This window comes from Curcuma longa, chromosome 20 (genome assembly GCF_044706935.1).
Source record: "Curcuma longa cultivar G26 ecotype Majalengka, Jawa Barat chromosome 20, ITB_CL_G26_1.1, whole genome shotgun sequence".
Taxonomy (NCBI): Eukaryota; Viridiplantae; Streptophyta; class Magnoliopsida; order Zingiberales; family Zingiberaceae; genus Curcuma; species Curcuma longa.
In genome coordinates this window covers 6559465-6578307 of record NC_133880.1, presented here as the reverse complement: position 1 = coordinate 6578307, position 18843 = coordinate 6559465, and the positions used below count along the sequence as shown (strand labels likewise).

The 18843-nt window shown below is 37.1% G+C and overlaps 4 protein-coding genes and 3 non-coding genes across 7 annotated transcripts; 3 read left to right on the top strand and 4 right to left on the bottom strand.

The window, feature by feature from the left end:
* The first annotated feature begins 129 nt into the window (after window positions 1–129).
* LOC141813721 (uncharacterized) lies at window positions 130–2905 on the top strand. The gene is made up of 2 exons (XM_074701701.1): window positions 130–427; window positions 1599–2905. The coding sequence occupies exons 1-2, from the start codon at window positions 233–235 to the stop codon at window positions 2748–2750; spliced, it is 1347 nt and encodes a 448-aa protein (XP_074557802.1). The 5' UTR covers window positions 130–232; the 3' UTR covers window positions 2751–2905.
* Window positions 2906–5089: 2184 nt separating this feature from the next.
* TRNAK-CUU (transfer RNA lysine (anticodon CUU)) lies at window positions 5090–5162 on the bottom strand. The gene has a single exon. It is a non-coding gene; the product is annotated as a tRNA-Lys (tRNA).
* Window positions 5163–5233: 71 nt separating this feature from the next.
* Window positions 5234–5306, bottom strand: TRNAK-CUU (transfer RNA lysine (anticodon CUU)). The gene has a single exon. It is a non-coding gene; the product is annotated as a tRNA-Lys (tRNA).
* Window positions 5307–5386: 80 nt separating this feature from the next.
* Window positions 5387–5459, bottom strand: TRNAK-CUU (transfer RNA lysine (anticodon CUU)). The gene has a single exon. It is a non-coding gene; the product is annotated as a tRNA-Lys (tRNA).
* Window positions 5460–6094: 635 nt separating this feature from the next.
* On the bottom strand, window positions 6095–9757 carry LOC141813626 (lysM domain-containing GPI-anchored protein LYP6-like). Its single transcript, XM_074701581.1, has 5 exons — window positions 9042–9757; window positions 6965–7082; window positions 6726–6887; window positions 6619–6650; window positions 6095–6537 (listed from the first exon to the last, which is right to left on the bottom strand). Exons 1-5 carry the CDS (start codon window positions 9697–9699, stop codon window positions 6275–6277), a joined length of 1233 nt encoding a protein of 410 aa, XP_074557682.1. The 5' UTR covers window positions 9700–9757; the 3' UTR covers window positions 6095–6274.
* Window positions 9758–10791: 1034 nt separating this feature from the next.
* LOC141812966 (uncharacterized) lies at window positions 10792–11481 on the top strand. Its single transcript, XM_074700898.1, has one exon. It carries the CDS (start codon window positions 10792–10794, stop codon window positions 11479–11481), a length of 690 nt encoding a protein of 229 aa, XP_074556999.1.
* Window positions 11482–15230: 3749 nt separating this feature from the next.
* On the top strand, window positions 15231–15746 carry LOC141812848 (uncharacterized). The gene has a single exon (XM_074700802.1). It carries the CDS (start codon window positions 15299–15301, stop codon window positions 15632–15634), a length of 336 nt encoding a protein of 111 aa, XP_074556903.1. The 5' UTR covers window positions 15231–15298; the 3' UTR covers window positions 15635–15746.
* Window positions 15747–18843: the final 3097 nt, after the last annotated feature.

Below are 18843 nucleotides of genomic sequence, written 5' to 3'. Positions count from 1 at the left end.
TTCTAAATGTTAAGAATAATTCTCCATTATACCGAAGACGAAATTGAGAAATATTCGAGACTATAAGTTCTAAAGTGAAACTTTGGGTACGGCACGTGCCATTCCTCGTCACTCGTGCATGGGTTTGGGTAAGAGGGCGGCGACGACGACGCCGACGGCGACGGCGGTGGCAGAGATCGAATTGGATACCCAATTTCTTCTGTAGGAATAGGTTGCCTGAGTCTCACAACCGATGCCACTTCTTTCGCTTGCGAATCCCTCGTCCCCAGCTGGCCACGAGATGCTCCTCGTAAGATCCTCCTCCGCTTTCCGCTCCGTCGCTCGCCGGATCTCGACCGTACGCATGGCTGCGATCTCCACGTCCGGGGAGAAGGGTGCTTCGCCTGTTGGGCAAGTGCAGCTCCCGCCTAGCCACCCTCCGGTTCAGGTGCGAATTCGATTTGCGATTTAGGTTTTTCTGGTGGCCGGGCCATTGCTAAATGCCTACAATTGCGCTTTCAAAAGTGAATCCATTAGTCATTGATCGGACTGTATTTGTATAAAAATGTGCAAGAAATCGATGCTAGTACTAATAGTTTGATTTGCACGGCTTAGTTGTTTGTTGTGAGTTAAAAATTAACAAAATAAAATTTTTAATTTTGGTCGACAGTCTCACCTTCCACAAAGTTTGACTCCAGAAATCTGCAAAGCCCCCAGTCACTTGTAAATTGTAATGCATATAGCCATCGTCTGAATGTCAAAGTCCTTCCATCTCTATTTGTTATTGTCTTTTATGCATGATAATGGTTGATCCTTAATTTCCCCTTATGAAATTTATCACCTGTCAATTCTTTTTGAGCGACCTGATGAAGCCCAACATTTCATTGCAATATCGTGGAATGACATAGATTAATGGGAGAAGTTATATGTGAATTTAACCAACTGGCATCAAAGTAATCTAGAGCCACTATGAGCAGGCTCTCTTATTGTATTTGAGAACTCTTACCACATAAATACGATGCACTAATTTCTCCAAGGATCACATTACATAATTACAAACTGGAATATGCAATTTGGAAAATGTCTTTTGCATGATCTCTTCCATTTATGTGCTTTGGAATATTGATGGAGATGATATTTTAGTTTATATATATAAGACATGTCTAATTTCATCCAACTTTTCATTTTGTGATATCATCTTTCATTTTCAGTTGAGCTTTAGCTTGAGCGTTAAGAACTTACACAATTAGGAAAGTTATAATAGTTTCTTTTGTCATGAAAAAAAACTTATTCAAACTCTGAAGTGATTTTTCATGACTATTTGAACTGCAGTAATTGTATTCACTTAGTGAAATAAATAGAATGCCAATTTTCAACCACGAAGTAATTTTAATGGTCCTTTTGATGTTATTTTCTAACTATAACACTTCAGGCTCGTTTGAACTGTTTCTGTAACACGCTTTATTGCGTGGGCATTGTGGGCTAGTTACAAATATTGGCTTTTTTTTTTAATTCAATTCTGTGTTTTGCATGTGTTTTTTTTCTTTTTTGTTGCTGCTGCGGTGGTTGTTGTTGTGACATTCTGCATTCAAGTGTATTGGCGTGAAATTTTTCTGCAGGTTGCCAAGCGTCTGGGAAACTTTAAGACCACTATCTTCACTCAAATGAGCTTGCTCGCGATTAAGCACGGAGCGATAAACTTAGGGCAGGGCTTCCCTAACTTTGATGGACCAGAGTTTGTCAAAGAAGCTGCCATAGAGGCTATAAAGGAGGGAAATAATCAATATGCAAGGGGATATGGTGTTCCTGAACTTAATTCTGCCATTGCTGAGAGGTTTAAGAAGGATACCGGGTTACAAGTCAATCCCGAGAAAGAAGTGACTGTGACATCTGGGTGCACTGAAGCAATTGCCGCAACCATTTTGGGTCTTATCAATCCTGGTGATGAAGTGGTACTCTTTGCCCCATTTTATGATTCTTACTTAGCTACACTCTCTATGGCTGGTGCCAAAGTAAAGTCCGTCACACTTTGCCCTCCTGATTTTGCCGTTCCACTCGACAAGCTGAAATCTGTTGTCACAAAGACAACACGCGCCATAATGATAAACACACCACACAATCCCACTGGGAAAATGTTTAACCGAGAAGAACTGGAAGTGATTGCCTCACTCTGCATAGAGAACGACATTTTAGTCTTCACTGATGAGGTTTACGACAAGTTGGCATTTGAAGCTGAGCATATCTCCATTGCATCTCTCCCAGGAATGTACGAGAGAACTGTGACTATGAACTCTCTGGGAAAAACATTCTCCTTGACTGGATGGAAAATTGGATGGGCAGTAGCGCCGCCACACCTGACATGGGGATTCAGGCTGGCACACTCGTTCCTCACATTCTCCACATCAACTCCCATGCAGTGGGCAGCTTCAGTAGCTTTGAGGGCACCTGATACATATTATGAGGAATTGAAGAGAGACTACTTGGCAAAGAAAGCAATACTTGTGGAGGGACTAAAAACAGCAGGTTTCATCGTTTACCCATCGAGCGGAACATACTTTGTTATGGTGGATCATACCCCGTTTGGGTTCGAAAATGATATAACCTTCTGTGAGTACTTGATCACAGAGGTTGGAGTAGTGGCCATACCAACCAGCGTGTTCTACCTGAACCCTGAGGAAGGAAAGAGTTTAGTAAGATTTACCTTCTGCAAGGATGAATACACACTGAGGGCAGCGGTCGAGCGGATGAAGGAAAGGCTTCATAAGAGGTGAGTAACTTATGCTGATCTTTCCACCATATATTTCACTCTCCAAATTCTAAGAAGATGAAGTTAGCACGGTAAGACTCAGTTATTTAGCTTCCAAACATTCATATCTTTAACACCTTGACTTTGTATTTGATACATGTTTTAGCTCCTGTTTTTTTATGCTTTTTAATGCCACTTTCTCATTGTTGCATGAGATATGCTGACATAGCAATGATGCTGCATTATTTAAGAATCGAACATAAGATATGCTTAAATAGATAATCAAGGTTGTCAATGATAATCCTCAACCAAATGCCCTTGAGTGTTGAGGTAGGGCATAGGTATAGAAGGGGCTAAATGAAGAGTCTAACAAGAATTCGAAGTTATTTATTTTACTGCTTTTGGTCGTGCAAAGACAATGAAATTGAAATAATTCTTCGTTTGGATTCCAATGGATCAATCTACCTCAATCAGGAACAAAATGGATTTCATTATAAGTACATCCTTTGACTTGAGCAGGAGTTTCTAGTGAAGGCCTCCCTCCTTGGTTTAGGGCTTTGTTGTTCGATTACTTAGAATGTGGGTGGCCGATGACGATGACGATAATACTCCTCCCTGAGTCCTAACTATTCTGAGTAATCGGACCGCTAATGAACACATTCTGAGTGTTCCGGCGAACTAATAGGAAGATGCAACTTAGGTTGAGTCATAGTGCCAAGTCTCCGACATACCGAGTGTTTGTTCAAATTCAATTTGTGATCGAGGTACTCTAGTTGGCTGACCCGTTTAGCCGCAAAAATCGGGGTACATAAAACCATCGGCCTAAATCCCCTCGGTCCTCGTCAAGTTGCTTGAATTATACCCTTTGCATCAAAGAAGCTTAGCAAAGGATGATCTGCGTCTCCTAGCCGATGGTGATCTGTTGCTTTGGATTATGCTCTTCCATCGCAAGCGCAACTGCAACGCTCATCGTCACTCCCATGAAGCAGATCAACATCATGAGTGTGAGCTCTGAATTGAGATTTCTGAAACATAGTTGAGTTGGTTATGACGGAACAGAATTATTGAAATTAATAAGGATCGAATCTCTGCAAAGTCGAGATAATACTCTTTTTTGTCATGGTCAACTATAGCTTTTCAATTTACTTCTTTATAAATAGTGATGGGATTGACCGTATAGAACTGTTGGGGTAACGGATTTTATCTTTTTACTGAAGTGAACTCCGAATTGAGCATCAATGTTTCATGAAAAAAAAACCCAATTTACCATCATCAACTTGTACGTTGAGATATCCATGTCATATTAAATTTTAAATAATGGCGTATTTATTCGATTATCTCGATCATATTGTTTGTTTCTGTTGATTGTGTTTTGGTCGTGTTCAATATTACTTATCCTAATTAGCATATGTCCTTAGGTCCAAATTGGATGCCAATGAAAGTCTGAAATAATTCTAAAAATTAAAAACAAAAATTGACTTCTTAATCTAGAATTAGCATATGTCCTTAGCTAAGAATATTTTTTTAAAACCATAGAAAATTTACTTCTTAATCTAGAATGGTGCACAAACGAACGCACAAAATGATTTTTTTTTAAAAAAATACGACATTAATCTACTAGAAATTAGATTTAAAATCATATATATTTTTCTTAATCGAGAATTACACAAGTATGAAACACAAATGAGATGACTTTGATACACTAGAAATTATTTTTGTTGAGCCATAGTTTGTACACCACTGGGAGTCCAAAATGATTTTAAAAATTAAATAAGACATCAATTTATTAGATTTTTTAAAGTTAATATTTGAATTGTCCACAAATAGTAAAGGCGAAGGCGAGTTTAATCTGCTAGATATTATTTTAGCATATCAGCGATTATTTTTAAAGGACATAATTTTTTATTGTTGAATCGTCCACCAACGGAAGTGAAAAAAATAAATTTGTTCTTCTATCCAAATTACATACTAATGAAAGAACAAAATAAGTTTAAAAATAAAAACAAAAATAAAGACGGTTTTAATCTACCAGCAATGTTTTCAAAATAACATGAAATTTTATCCTATAAATTAAAACAAAAATAAATGTCCTTTCAATCTGCTAGGAATTATTCTTAAATCACATTCAATGTTTACGTAATTCCAGAATTGTATACCAGTAAAAAATACAGCACATTAAAACAGACACGGGGATCGATTGTTAAAGCTCTACCAGGCCAGTTAAGAAGCTGATTTAGAAAAACAAAACTACGCCCACCGTAAATGTCCTTTCAATCTGCTAGGAATTATTCTTAAATCACATTCAATGTTTACGTAATTCCAGAATTGTATACCCACCTCTACCAGGCCAGTCTGGCTGATTTAGGCCCACCGTGGGGCTCGAACCCACGACCACAAGGTTAAGAGCCTTGCGCTCTACCAACTGAGCTAGACGGGCAAGTTGACAATAAAAACAAAATATTAAGTCATATAAAATTAAATTTATCAGACAAAGCCCAAAAAAAAAATCGCCCACCGTGGGGCTCGAACCCACGACCACAAGGTTAAGAGCCTTGCGCTCTACCAACTGAGCTAGACGGGCAAGTTGACAATAGAACAAAATTATAATATAAACTAAATTTTATAATACAAAGCAAAAACAGAAAACAACAAAATACAAATCGCCCACCGTGGGGCTCGAACCCACGACCACAAGGTTAAGAGCCTTGCGCTCTACCAACTGAGCTAGACGGGCTAATTGTTCTTATCTGGGTAATTATCATTTATTTTTTATTAAAATAGGTGAAAAATCTCACTATTCAATTGATCCCTATCGATCTCATTTTGAATCGGGATTATCTTTTCCTCGGCCGCTCTCCTTTACCAGAGAGCCTGTTTACTCAGACATGTCTAGGAATGAAGATTTCCGACACGACTTTCTATTTTGGAATGACTCTCTGTTGCTCCCTAGCTGATCCTTTGGGATATAGCCAAACTTGTTTGCGGACCACTTCTCTTGCGCCTATATAACTTCGATGTGCTCCACGACCATTTATGATGTGCTATATAACTTAATCTATAGAGAATGTAGCCATGGAAACAACATCGATCCCTTATTTCACAATCGTCCCCACTTCCCACTGGCACCTATTTAAAATTTCAATTTAAAGTTATGAAAGAAAAAAAAATTGGTTCAATTTCAATCCACAGAGTTTATGTTTAGGTTTGGATTCGGTTTTATCTGTGTACCTGGTTAGCCGATCTGTGCCCACTCATGCAACCCGATCCTCAAGAACATTCAACAGTAACTAGAAAACAAACATTATTACTCTTTTGAGGAAAATTCCTCAACTTGACATAATTTGATGATCCAAACATCTCAGGGTTGCATAGGTGAATGTTTACAAGAGTGGAGATAAATCTATGCAGGAAGAACAAAAGTTGGTAGAATCAATGCAAGATTTAGCCATGGCAAAGTCAATTACATCCAGATCAGCTTCTCTACTATGAAACAAATTTTGCCAGGCAGGATTCAGTATTATAAGAGGAAAAAACAAGACAGTATTATATCTAAATTAAATTATTATAGAAAAATGATAAAGAAATGGTTAACGTACACAACATCTGGCTCCATGGACTGGCAAAATAAGCTTCCGAAGTGCTTCCAGCAGGGCCTGCGGCAGGGGAAGCACCGGGGAAAGTATGTGTTGTTTGTGGTATCGAAGAGCTTGGAACTCGACCGCCTGCTTCGGCTGGAGATGGTGACGGACCAAGGTAAGAATCATGCAGTGTTGTGGTCGGTGGAGGTATGACTGGTGGTAACTGATGTCTCCCTGAATGAGATTTTTATAACATGAATGTGTGTTAATCAGTGCTTTGGGAAAACATGACTTCACACATTGAGGATTAGTTACCTGGACATTGTGGTTGAAGAGTAGTAGTCAACCTGCATTGGAGAATTAATGCCCTGCTCTGTTGAGAAAGAACATCGAAATAAAAAGGAAAAAAAATGACTACTTACGAAGTGAAGATGGATCCATTTACAAAACCACCGTAGTTGCACGATGTGACACTGCAACCAGAGTTCGTCTGTTGGGAAGTAAAATTTCCGATTATAAGATTGCTATTACCACATTGCATGCTTGGGCATGATACTGCCAGTGATGATGGTGCGCAGTACAAACTGCAAAATGTTTGGATGGTTTGAATGAAGTAAAATGAGCAAACAGAAGGGGAAATGAAGCGAAAGTCTTAGCTTACTTGAGATTCCCAGGCCCGCAACTGCACTGAATACAGTGACCAGCAGTAATGGCATAGCTACCATTTGCCACGAGCAAGCCAGAATCGGAGGCAAACTGCTGAAATGTTGATGTACAAGCTATATCAAGAAACAATGAGGTTTAGCACCATTGAGAAAAAGTGATAAAGAGATGAGATTACTGAAAGCAAGCCAGAATCAGAGGCAAACTGCTGAAATGTTGATGTACAAGCTATATCAAGAAACAATGAGGTTTAGCACCATTGAGAAAAAGTGATAAAGAGATGAGATTACTGAAATTATAATTGAGATCAAGAATGTCTTCAAATCATTGGAAATAAAGGTGTTATGAAAAAACAACGTCCAGTGTACGAAACTCCCACCAATGCGGAGTCCAAGGGAAGAATCTAGGATCACATTAGATCTATTGTAAGCAGCCTTACGCACATTGCAAGAGGTTGTTTTCTCTACTAGAACCCGTAACCACAAGGTTATATAGTAACAGTAAGGTATTATGAAAAAAGGGCAACTTTACTATTACCTTGCCTTTGGCAAGAGGCTGTTTCCAGGATTTGAACCCGTGACCTCTAGGTCACATGGCAGCAACCTTACCGTTGCGCCAAGGCTCCCCTTGAAAGGTATTATGAAAGATGAACAAAAATTATGGTGCCAAATGGACTTTCAAATAAAAAACCAAGGAAAATCACTTTTGAAGTTTGATTTGGAAATATTCTGGGGGTAACTTAAATATTAGGGATTTTTGCCTTCTACTTTGTTCTTTAAAAACAAAAACTTAGAAATAAAATATTTTCTTGAAAGCAAACTAAAAGATGAGATCTTTTAGTGAAATTCAACTAGGCTTCCAACTTTATCACAATCAGACATGTAATATTGGCAAAAGAACAATTACCAGAAATCCTGTCTTATAACACTCTAGATGATATTTCTAAACAAGAAGCAATGATAAAGAATTCTCCCTCTCAATTTTCATTCCCTAAAATTCTTTTGGTACTCGTGTTCCTAGAGTAGCTTTAATTACATTAGAAAGTTTTTTCTCAAGGACACATTATTCCTAGACTTCATATTTTTCAATCTCGAAATATATATGTTGAAAGGTTATATTGCTATTACATGTAAAGTCCAAATTCCACACTATAATGCTCAGAACTGGTGCTATGTTTTGTTCCAAAGAATAACGAGTAGGCTAACTTCCTAATATAATGAGTGTTCTGGTTGCACACTTTCCATTACCTACATTGGTTGCATCTTTGTAAATTAGCTATATACAAAGGATCATGCAGTTAAGCCTTGGTTCAAGTGGTGAAAACAACTGATTAGTCTTTTCTATTTCAGTGTTACATAAAGAGATTTTAATGGATGGTTTCTGAATACAAATTTGATCATTTACATATCATTATATGAAATCACTCTTAGAAAATAACTTTAAAATAACACCAAAAGATAAAGTTGATACAAAAGCATTGCCCCTGAACTCCAATGGAGGCATGTTACTTGCTAAAACCCCGATGAGCTTATAAGTGAACTCAACCCCCATGTGCATTGATCAAATATTTTGTAAACCATACAAATGCAGCTCAAATTTTATGGCGATTGAATAAAAAAAGTCAAGAAAAAGTTAACCAATAATTTCAAATGAAAATTTTATTTTTGGAGGACAGAAGGTCTATGAGACTGTTGCTGATCATAACGCAAGTCTAGTGTAATAATTGTACAAAATTTGCATACTCTAATCCTATAGCCCTAAATACCTACCAAGAAAAGAAATTATTTGTTAAAGAAAGAACTCCTAAGAATCATAAGTCCAAATCTTAGTTGTGTACTCCAGTGATATATGTGAAACATAGAGATCGGATTATATTTTTCTTTTTACCTTATTATAGAATCTATCCATTGTTTTCAAGGATTTTATCCTGAATTTTTAGCATGTCAAAATTCTGGTTTCAGCCTTTTGTATTCCAATTAGAAACAAGGTAAATACTTGGCTCGAATTATCTTGAGATTTTTATAATTTCAAGCAGGACAGCAAGTTGGCAAAATTGACAAATCTAAATCAAGTACCAGGCAGTGGAATTGCTAGAATATCGCCCGGGTGGATCGAAGGGTCCCCCATGGAGTTCACGTTCATGATGTCCGTCACAGTGGTGGCGTAACGGGCGGCTATGGCGGCCACCGAGTCGCCCTTAAGGACGACGTAGGAGAGGTAGACGGCAGGGAGAAAGTTGTCGGTGGAGTTGAAGCAGCTGCAGGGGAGCGGCACGACGAGGGTGCTTCCAGCGTCGAGGGCCGAGGGATCCTGGATGCCGTTAACATCCCGGATCTGGTCTGCGGAGGTGAGTCCGGAGAAGACAGAGGCGGCGACGGACGCGAGGGTGTCGGCGGGGCGGAGGGTGTAGCGGGTGGATACGGATCGGCGGATGCCGCCGGAGCAGGAGCAGGAGGTGGGGACGCGGAGGAAGAGGCCGGCGGGGAGGATGCGGTTGTCAACGTCCGGTAGGGAGAAATCGATGGCGTTGGCGGCGAGAAGAGCGACGGGATCGACCTGGAAGAGGGCGGCGACCTCGGCGACCTTGAGGTCGGCGTAGAGGGAGTAGCCGAGGAGGGCGAGGCAGGAGTCTGTGGTGGAGCAGGGCTCGATGGTGGACTTGGCGATAGCCGATCCGGCGAGCAGAGCAAGGAGGGAGGAGAAAAAGAAGAGGAGCAGAGACTTCTTCTCCATTCTTGGATTCTAGATTCTTCTTCGAAGGCAAGAGAGAGAGCGAGCAAGTGTGAGACAGTAGAGAGAGAGAGTGTCTGTGTGTGGGTGCGTGTGTGTGGAAGAGGAAGAGGTCGTAACGTTAGGAATTAGGATTCGAAACAACGGTCGAGAGTGAGAGTGGGTGTAAAGATGGGTATTGAACTGGATGGTTTATTTTAGAGGCGGTTGGTGCAGCTGGGTGGGTGTCACGTGCGTGAAGGAAAAAAAAAATCTGTTTTTTGATAAATTCGTTTAATAAGTAATCTGTCCTAATTGAATTAAATTAAAATTTTTTTAACTTGTTAAGTTAATGGATCGATCCATTTGGATTTAATGAATTCTTGCATGAATTAGCCGTTTGACATCATGAATAGGTGAAAAAAAATTAATTATACTAGAATACTAACAACTATACGACAGTTGATACAATAATTTAAAAATAATTTAAATAAAAATAAAGTAATTTTGATTAGATTTTTTAAAACTTAACTAAATTAGTATAAAATATTTTGATATTGACTAAAATAAATTATAAAAAATATTAAATTAATTTACTTTAATATATTTTAATAGGTACCTCGTTTATTACATAGAATAAGAAAATTTCTCTGGGTAAATAAAAATTTGATTAAATTAAATAAATGGATCAAATTTAAAATTTTAATTGGATTATTTTAAAATTTTAATTATTTTTTAAAAAAATTAATTAATTTTTAATTTGGTTTGATTTTGATTTTAAAATTTTTTATTCAATTAAATCGAATAAATTGAATAAATCGAATTAAATAAAATAAAAAAATAATTTATAAATTTTTAAGTAATTAAATTTATAAATATTTAATTGATAAATTTTTTATAATATTTAAAAAATTTAATTTTTAATTAAATTAATTGGTATTTTATCGGTTTAGTTTAGTTAATTTTTATTTGAAAATTCGATTGATTCGATTAGTTTAAAAAAATTCAATTCAATTCAATTTTGATTGAAACAAATTCTGTGTATTCATTAAACAGACAAATTTTGCCTATAAATAGAAAGTTACTGGCTTTTCTGTATCATTACTCTTCGCTTCAATGGAGCGGACGCAGACCTCACCGTCGGGTGTTATTCTTCGACTGGCAGCCGATTTGTGGCCCAACCAGGCGCCTGGGATGCTCTTCTCAGTGCACTTCAGCTGCGTTCCGATGCCTTCCGCTCCATCAGTTGTTAATGATGCCAACGACGCCGACTTTTTCTTCGACTCGCCCTTCTCCAACATACTACACCGATCTAGATCGGAGCGGGAGCGCGAGGCTCGACGCATGATAATTCACGTTGCCGGTAACCTTGTCCTCCCTGACGACATCCGCTTTCTCCTCCGCGCCTTCTGCGACTACAGTGAGGACGTGCTCGAAAACTCCTACTGCAGCAGCCGCGGATGTCTCTTTTATATATCCGTATTGCTCCAGATCCCCGATGCCGTCATCGCAGCTGCCGCCGCAGCCGACGTCGCCGCCACTGCAGCCGCCACCGCCTCCACCGCTGCCGGCGATGCCACAGGTGGCCCCAACGATCCTTTGCAGCTCGAAATAGTTTTCTTCGGGGCGGCCAGCGGCAGCTGCCGAGAAACCTCCTGCGCCATTTGCATCGACGATTTCAAGCCGAACTCGGTGCTGTCGGTGATGCCGTGCGGCCATGGCTTCCACGCTGCCTGCCTCAACGAATGGCTCACACGAAGCAATTCGTGCCCTCTCTGCCGGTCTTCCCTTCCGGCCGCCAACTAGGATCGTGCAGTGCGCCATTGTTAACTGCCGATTTGATGACTTACGGTAATTCATAATATAATTTGGAACATGTATAGATGCAAAATTTTCTCAGTCCATGCACGATATACTAGTTAAATGGAGAATTCTAGGTTTTTAATTTGGTGAGAAGATTTTTCATGCAGCAGCAATATTTGCTTTGTTGACATGAGTCATGAACCAGGCGTGCGTGATTTCTTTCCATCTGGAGATCCCATTTTTTTAACTTAAACCTTTCATGTATAATTTTTGAATCTAAATGTCTCAACCACTGTAGCACATCTCACCATGATCTTCATTGTGAGTTCTATAGGTGTTTTTAATTGCCATAATTTTTCTCATATCTTCAACAAAATGATAAAATTCGTCACCTCAATGGTTATCATACGGTCGGAAATATCCTCCATTGAGGTAAATCGAAGAGCTGCAATTATTGACCATTAAGAGGTGGCATTCAATCTCCTTAATTCTTTAGCAAAAAGTTAAATCTGTCATCCAGTGATCCCACACTGCAATCAGTCTTATGACCATCTATGAAGAGGTAAATCGAGAAGCTGTAGTTAGCCACTACGGGAGAAAACATTACTTTGACTTCAAAGATTTGTCTCTTACCTACTTCAACAAGTCCGTCCTGTCATAACCAACTATCCTAAGTCTCCTTAATTCAACTCTTAGTAAGTTGTTGTCATCTTCTCCTCCAATGAATAGGAAAAAAATGTAAGTTGGGTCTCTTTAGATTCTTTGTCACTACCCGGAGACCTCCATCCCTATATCGAAGCTAGTCTCCTTGCTCGGACAATATTTATTTCTGCATCAAAATCCATAAATAATATCCAACAAGGGTATACAGATTGTACGAACATAAATATGTAATACTTTATTCAATGATGTAGATAATGTTCGACCCTAAAACTTGACTCAACCATACCATGACATGATTGACAATTGACCTCATATAGATAATCAAATGAACAATGCCGAAATAACAAAATGTATAAGTAGCCAACTATGCAAATAAAACAAACTTAATGGATTCTGTAGAAACCGTTTCCATAACTATCGCTGAGTATCTCTGAACAATCGTTCAACTTTATTGAACAAACCTCAAAATTTGCCTCAAGTCTACAAATCCGAAGGTCAAAGGAAAATGAAAAGTGAGCACAAAGTGTAAAATGGAAATACAAAAAACGTACATGAAAAATATTATTAAAGAGGGCAACGTACACCATCAATTATCTTTTATCTTTTCCGTGTCATTTGTCTTTTATTTCTTTTTTAATTAATATCCTCAATTCCCATTATTATCTTATTTTATTCGACCACTCACTATGATTTTTTAAATGGGTAAACGACATACAATCTATTCATCTAGAATGTGTCATTTAGAAAAGGGGAACGACCTACATTCCACTTAATACAAACACATCATGTATAAAAAAAATATCAAAGTGAGCAATCTGCAACCCACTTGAAAAAGATATGCATTGTATAATCGAGCGAACGACCAACAATCCACCCATAACGAAATTGCATCTTAAGTATGCATATATACATACATAGCTCGAGTGAATGACCCGTAATTCACTCAAAAGAGATGTATCATATATGCAAAGAGTGAACATCTCGCAATCCATCCCAATACAGAATATTTTATATGAATGCATATATACAAACATATACATAGAGTGAACGACCCGCAGTCCATCTGAAAAATCACATAATAAAAATATGATGAATGACTTGCAATCCATCTTGTGAGAAAAATTTTATCTCAATTTAGTCAAAGTTTAAGCATGCATAGAACGACTCGAAGGCTCCTTTCAAAATGTGGAGCAAAGCGCTCTTTATGTATAGAGAATTACTTCCTTATTTATTAACTTGGTTGAAAAGCTATTTATCTTTTTACGAGCATTGAGCCAAAACTCTCTCGTACGATTATATGACTTACTTCAGTTATAAGAATTTCATGAACAAAATTCATTTCTGTATTCATCTATTCTTTATTTCCTTATAATCAGTCAAGTTATTCCTTTTTTTCATGATCAAACTTTTGGACAAACAATAATGGATTATATATGAAAAGACAAACAAATATAAATGATGAAATCAAACCATAAGAATATATATAGAAATATACAACACATTATTATCTTCTAATGGAATAAAATTATTGATATTTATTATCAAGAAAAAAAACTTAAGTTGATTTATAATAGGAAGTCGCATGTCAAATAACATATTAGGCCAAACAAGAATAAAAGAATGATATTTTCATAGGTTGGAATCTGAATAAAATCAATAGCAATTTATAGACTACAGGTGATTGATTTGCATCCTATAATATGAAAGAGAGTAGCAACGCGAAGAGCTAAGGAAATTTGAATTGTTGGTTGAGTTCAAAATCCATAGGACGATCAAGAAAAAGAGATCTAATTAAATTGTTTATTCATGCACGAAAGGAGATCAAAAGAGATCAAGCAATAAAAATCTATCTCAATTAAATATTCACTCAGGCTTGATGCTATAAAATGTTGGCAGTGCTGCGGCAACGATGGCAGGGAGCAAGGATGACGGTGGTGGCGGCAGCGACGACGACGACAAGGAGCAAAGACAATGGCAACAGCGACAATAGAGAACAAGGATGACAGCGACGGCGGCGACGGCGGCGACGGCGGCGACGCCGACGACGACAAAGAGCAAAGACAATGGTAGCAGCAATAGCAGAGAACAAGGATGACGCCGACGGTGGCGACAATGATGACAAGGAGCAAGGACGACGACGGTGGCGACGTAAAGAGTTTGAGAGTGAGATTATTTTTGGGGAGATTAGGATTTAGGGTTAGAGAGATTTTAAGAGAAATTATTTATATTATTGCATAAAGGTTCAACAAATTTTAAAATTTATAATTAAGCTTTTTTTAATTATTTCAAGATATAACATGATCTCAAGGTCCATAATTATTTCAAGATATTTCAAGGTCCATAATTAAGCTCTTTTTAATTAAAAAATTAATTAATTTAGTTAATTCGGTTCGATTTCGATTTTAAAATTTCTTATTTGGTTAAACTAAATAAACTGAATTAACCAAAATAAAAATAATTTATAAATTTATAAGTGAGTAAATTTATAAATTCTTAATTAATTATTAAATTTTTTATAACATTTAAATAATCTTGTTATTTCGATTAATTCGAATAAAAATTGAATTAATAAGTCTTTTTATCGGTTCGATTTGTTCGATTTTTATTTAAAAATTTGATTGGTTCAGTTAGTTTAAAAAAAATTAATTCGATTCGATTTTGATTAATTTAGTTCAGATTGATTCAGTTCGACTTTAACCGAATACTCACCTTTATTTCTAACCTAAGAAATATATTGAGATATTATTTTGATATTTAAAAAATATCATAAAAATAATAAAGGTAATTTTTTATTTTTATCCTAATTAATTGAATCTATGAATTTGATTTTATATTAAAGAAAATCAAATATGAGTATTCATAAATAACCGATCTACGGCTAGATCCTACTAGGGTTGATGCTCATATGATCTTTTTGCTCCTCATTTGGCTTTGCATAATGTCGTTTAAGCGGTTCTTATTCACGCGGACCGGGTTCGCTCGAGTCGATTCGGCCTGCCTCAACGCCCGCTGATCCAGCAGCGCATCCGAACGCGCAGGCGATTCAAAAATCAAATTTGCATCTCGAAGAAACGGCACGATCTCAAAGCGCCGTTGCTTTAAGTAGACGGCGATCCCTTCTTTTCTTATCGTAAAAGGCGGCGATCGAGACGGGGAGATGGCGCCGAGCGGCGTGAAGAATTTCTATCGCCAGAAGAAGAAAGGGGGTGTCGCTAAGCCCTCCTCCAAGCGGAGCATCGCTGGCAAATCTCCCGCCGTCGCACTATCCCTCGCAGATAAGGCAGATCTGCCCATGGGGATCGGCGAGGGGGAGGACGACAAGCTGCGGCAGTTCGATATGGACATGAGGTACGGCCCCGGCATCGGGCTCAGCCGGATGGATCGATGGGAGCGGGCCGTCGCCATGGGGCTGAATCCACCCGCTCAAGTGGAGGCTATCCTGTTGAAATCGTCCGCTGCCGCCGCCGGATGCCTCTGGGACGCACGAGTTTAAATTTAACACGTAAATAGGAAAAAAAAAAGCCACCTTTTTTACTGTTTTGGTGTTGGTTTTCATTCTCTTGCCTGTGTTCCTGTTGCTATATATGTTTCTTAATGTTTAAATAGGTTGGAATCGAAGTTCTCTGCTTGAGAACATTGCAGATCTGGTTGTGTTTATTTCATCTTGTTGCCTACAATTGTGTAAGGAAATTACAAACTAAAAATTGATAAGGAAAGTATAAGAACTAGAAACTAAGAAATTACGAGAGAGGCTTACAAGAAGGAAGCTCACACACATACATTAGTAGTTGCACTCTTGTTCACTTGTTCTATATCTATGAACTTAAAAGGAGTACTCTTATATTGACCCGATCTTTGCCTCAGTTTCAAATTGCATTACAAAGTCCAATCTATGCTTATCAGCTGAGTTAGAAAGTAGAGCACTTTGAGAAAGCACTTAGTAAAATTGCCTTATCGATCTATCACAAGTAACGCATTTAGAAAAAAAAGTAAAAGAAAGTAATACATTTGCTGAGTCATAAAGTAGAACATCTTATGGCTTTAGTGCTAATTTTCCATCATATTATCTAAATTTTGTTTTGCGATGGAATAGAGATGGTACTCGTGGGCTTCGGCTGGTTGGGGTTCTTGAGTTGGACGATTTTCGGATAGATAGGCTGAGTTATCTAATTTCTTATTCATCTAGGCTTTATTTTTCTTTTGGTAATATTGCACAAACCCTTATATTGAGTTGTAAATTGATAAGGAAAAAAAAACAACACCCATGATTCTTGATCAGTATATTTTTTTTCATGTACGTTTCATTGGTTAGAAGAAGGTAATTAGGTCATGATATATATCCCATAACTATTATTCTTATTGTATTGAAGTGTTTTAATTAATCTAGTACTTCAGTATCAACAACTCATTCGAGATTAAGATCCGAAGGGAAATTTTCAAGTGTTAAATGTAATCCATTAACTTCATAAATGTCTAATTTAATAAGGTGCGAGCTGACTCAATTTTGAGATTAATCTATTCTAGAGATGAACTTTCAAAATTGGCAATTATAAAAGCTTCAAAGGGTTTAGATTCTATGATATATTTTATAATCATGTCAAGTTTACTAGGAAAGTTTTCAAGAGAATCAAAATCCTTGACATTAAGGTGAAAAGGATAATAAGTCTTCATTTGAATTCATGCTGAGCAAATTGTTCGTATTCAATGTTTACTCGTCGGAAGGAGTAGAGTAATTGACAACAACAGACAAAGTTCCTTGAATCTTTACATGTTGAAAATTTATTTTTGCTTGTAAATTTGTAGTTGAATTTAGCTTTATAGATAATAGAAATATATGAGGTATAGTAGGATAAAACATTTGAAGGAGTTCTTCTAGTTTAAAGAAAGTTTGTAATATTGAACATTTTGCTAAACTTCTGATATATGTGAATAGATCCTCTGGAAAGTTGTTCTTTAACACTACAAAAAAATTACCATATACCCACGGTAAATTTTAGCTACGTATATATAAACTGTAGGTAAAGGTAACATATAGCCACAGATATATGACACCGTCACTATAAGTTATAGAGATAGATATCAATACTGTGGCTATTGGATATCTATACCTACACTTATATTTTACTGTCACTATAAGTTTTTTTTTACTGTGGGTATAAGTAGTATATACCTATACTTATAATTTACTGTCACTATAAGTTTCATTATTATTATAAATAATTTTTAATGACATTTATCAAAATAAATTATTTTAAATATTAAAGTAGCATATTAAATTATTTATGATGATAAATTGTATTAATAAAAAATCAAATCATAATATAAAAATATTAAGTGCAACCTATTTTAATTATTGGTATATTTAAATTTTTAAATAAAATATTAATATTTTTTAATGCATGTTACGTAAAAAATACCAAAAAAACTTATTACTATAAATAGTAAAAAATAACTTTGGAGGTGCAGATATTAAATTGTTGGGTTAATATATTTTTACCTGGTAATTTTACGTTAAATAAAGGTTTCTATACGTATTGCCTCGTTCTGAAACCAAAAGTTATAACCCGTTGAAGTTCGACTTCATGTTGCTCCTGCATCAGTCACTCTTACATCGAGGTGTCAAGTTTTTGCCCTGGCTTGCACGTAAACGCGCGCCCTCACTTTGTCGTCTCCCTTCCATTGACGTGTAAATTTTTTTGCTCAAGTTATCCCTTTTGTATCTTTTATTTTATCAATTTATTTTGATCGTTAATATCACTATTATAAATATAATTTATCATAATATTTTTTAATGATATTTAATTTAAAATATCATTATAACTAATGTTTAACGATATGTATTAAAAAAATTATATTTTTAATTAACATATTATATTAAACTATTTATAATTATACCATAATTTCCTTATACCCTATCCCTCGTTGCCTAACCTATTTACTGTGCCGATTCTCTAAACCCTTCTACCGCCACCACAGTGATTTCGCGATTCGCTGCTGCCCTTCGCCGTTCGCGACTCCCCTTCGCCGTTAGCCGCTCCCCTTCGTCGGTTGCTTGCGCATCTCGACGCTACCCATCCGCCGTTAGCAGCTCCCCTTCGCCAGTTTCTGCTCATCCTTGTGCTCGTCTTCGTCACTCGCCGTTCGCTGTTCGCCACTCCCCTTTGGCATTCGCTACTCTTGTTCTGTTTGGTTTGTTCGCCGTTCGCCGCTCCCCTTTGCCAACCCCTTTGCCGTTTGCTTCTGTCTGGTTTGCTGCTCTTGTTCTGTCTGTTATGGATGTTTCTAAAATTGTTTAAACTGTTAATGCATGGTATAACCTTCATGATTGTAGATATAATTGACTATTCTATTACCAAATCATTGTAATTGCTTGATTCTTCACTCTGAAATTTGTACAGTAGGCGGTCCAAAGAATCTGATTAGAACTATAGGATTAGTCATAGCTTCTAAACACACCCTGAGTATATGAACTTGGGCAAGTTTTTAATATCCTTCTCCCTTTTCAATAATAGTATTTATGCCACATTAATCTTAGTAGGTTCTTCTTGTTATAGGGTCATATAGCTGTTGATCAGGCAATATTCTATGGTGTAGAATGGGCAATACCGACCAATTCAGTTAAGAACCAAAAAGTTTGTTTATCTGCCTAAAACTTGTTTACTACTTCTCTATAAATATCCAGGAAAGAGTATCTGATTAGAA

Bases quoted from the DNA above. Each gene is read 5' to 3' on its own strand.
- LOC141813721 (XM_074701701.1), top strand. From the start codon at position 233: ATGCCACTTCTTTCGCTTGCGAATCCCTCGTCCCCAGCTGGCCACGAG. The intron at 428-1,598 runs GTGCGAATTCGA...ATTTTTCTGCAG, and splicing joins CTAGCCACCCTCCGGTTCAG to GTTGCCAAGCGTCTGGGAAA.
- LOC141813626 (XM_074701581.1), bottom strand. From the start codon at position 9,699: ATGGAGAAGAAGTCTCTGCTCCTCTTCTTTTTCTCCTCCCTCCTTGCT. The intron at 7,083-9,041 runs GTACTTGATTTA...TTCTTGATATAG, and splicing joins TCTAGCAATTCCACTGCCTG to CTTGTACATCAACATTTCAG. The intron at 6,651-6,725 runs GTAAGTAGTCAT...TCTCCAATGCAG, and splicing joins AATGGATCCATCTTCACTTC to GTTGACTACTACTCTTCAAC.
- LOC141812966 (XM_074700898.1), top strand. From the start codon at position 10,792: ATGGAGCGGACGCAGACCTCACCGTCGGGTGTTATTCTTCGACTGGCA.
- LOC141812848 (XM_074700802.1), top strand. From the start codon at position 15,299: ATGGCGCCGAGCGGCGTGAAGAATTTCTATCGCCAGAAGAAGAAAGGG.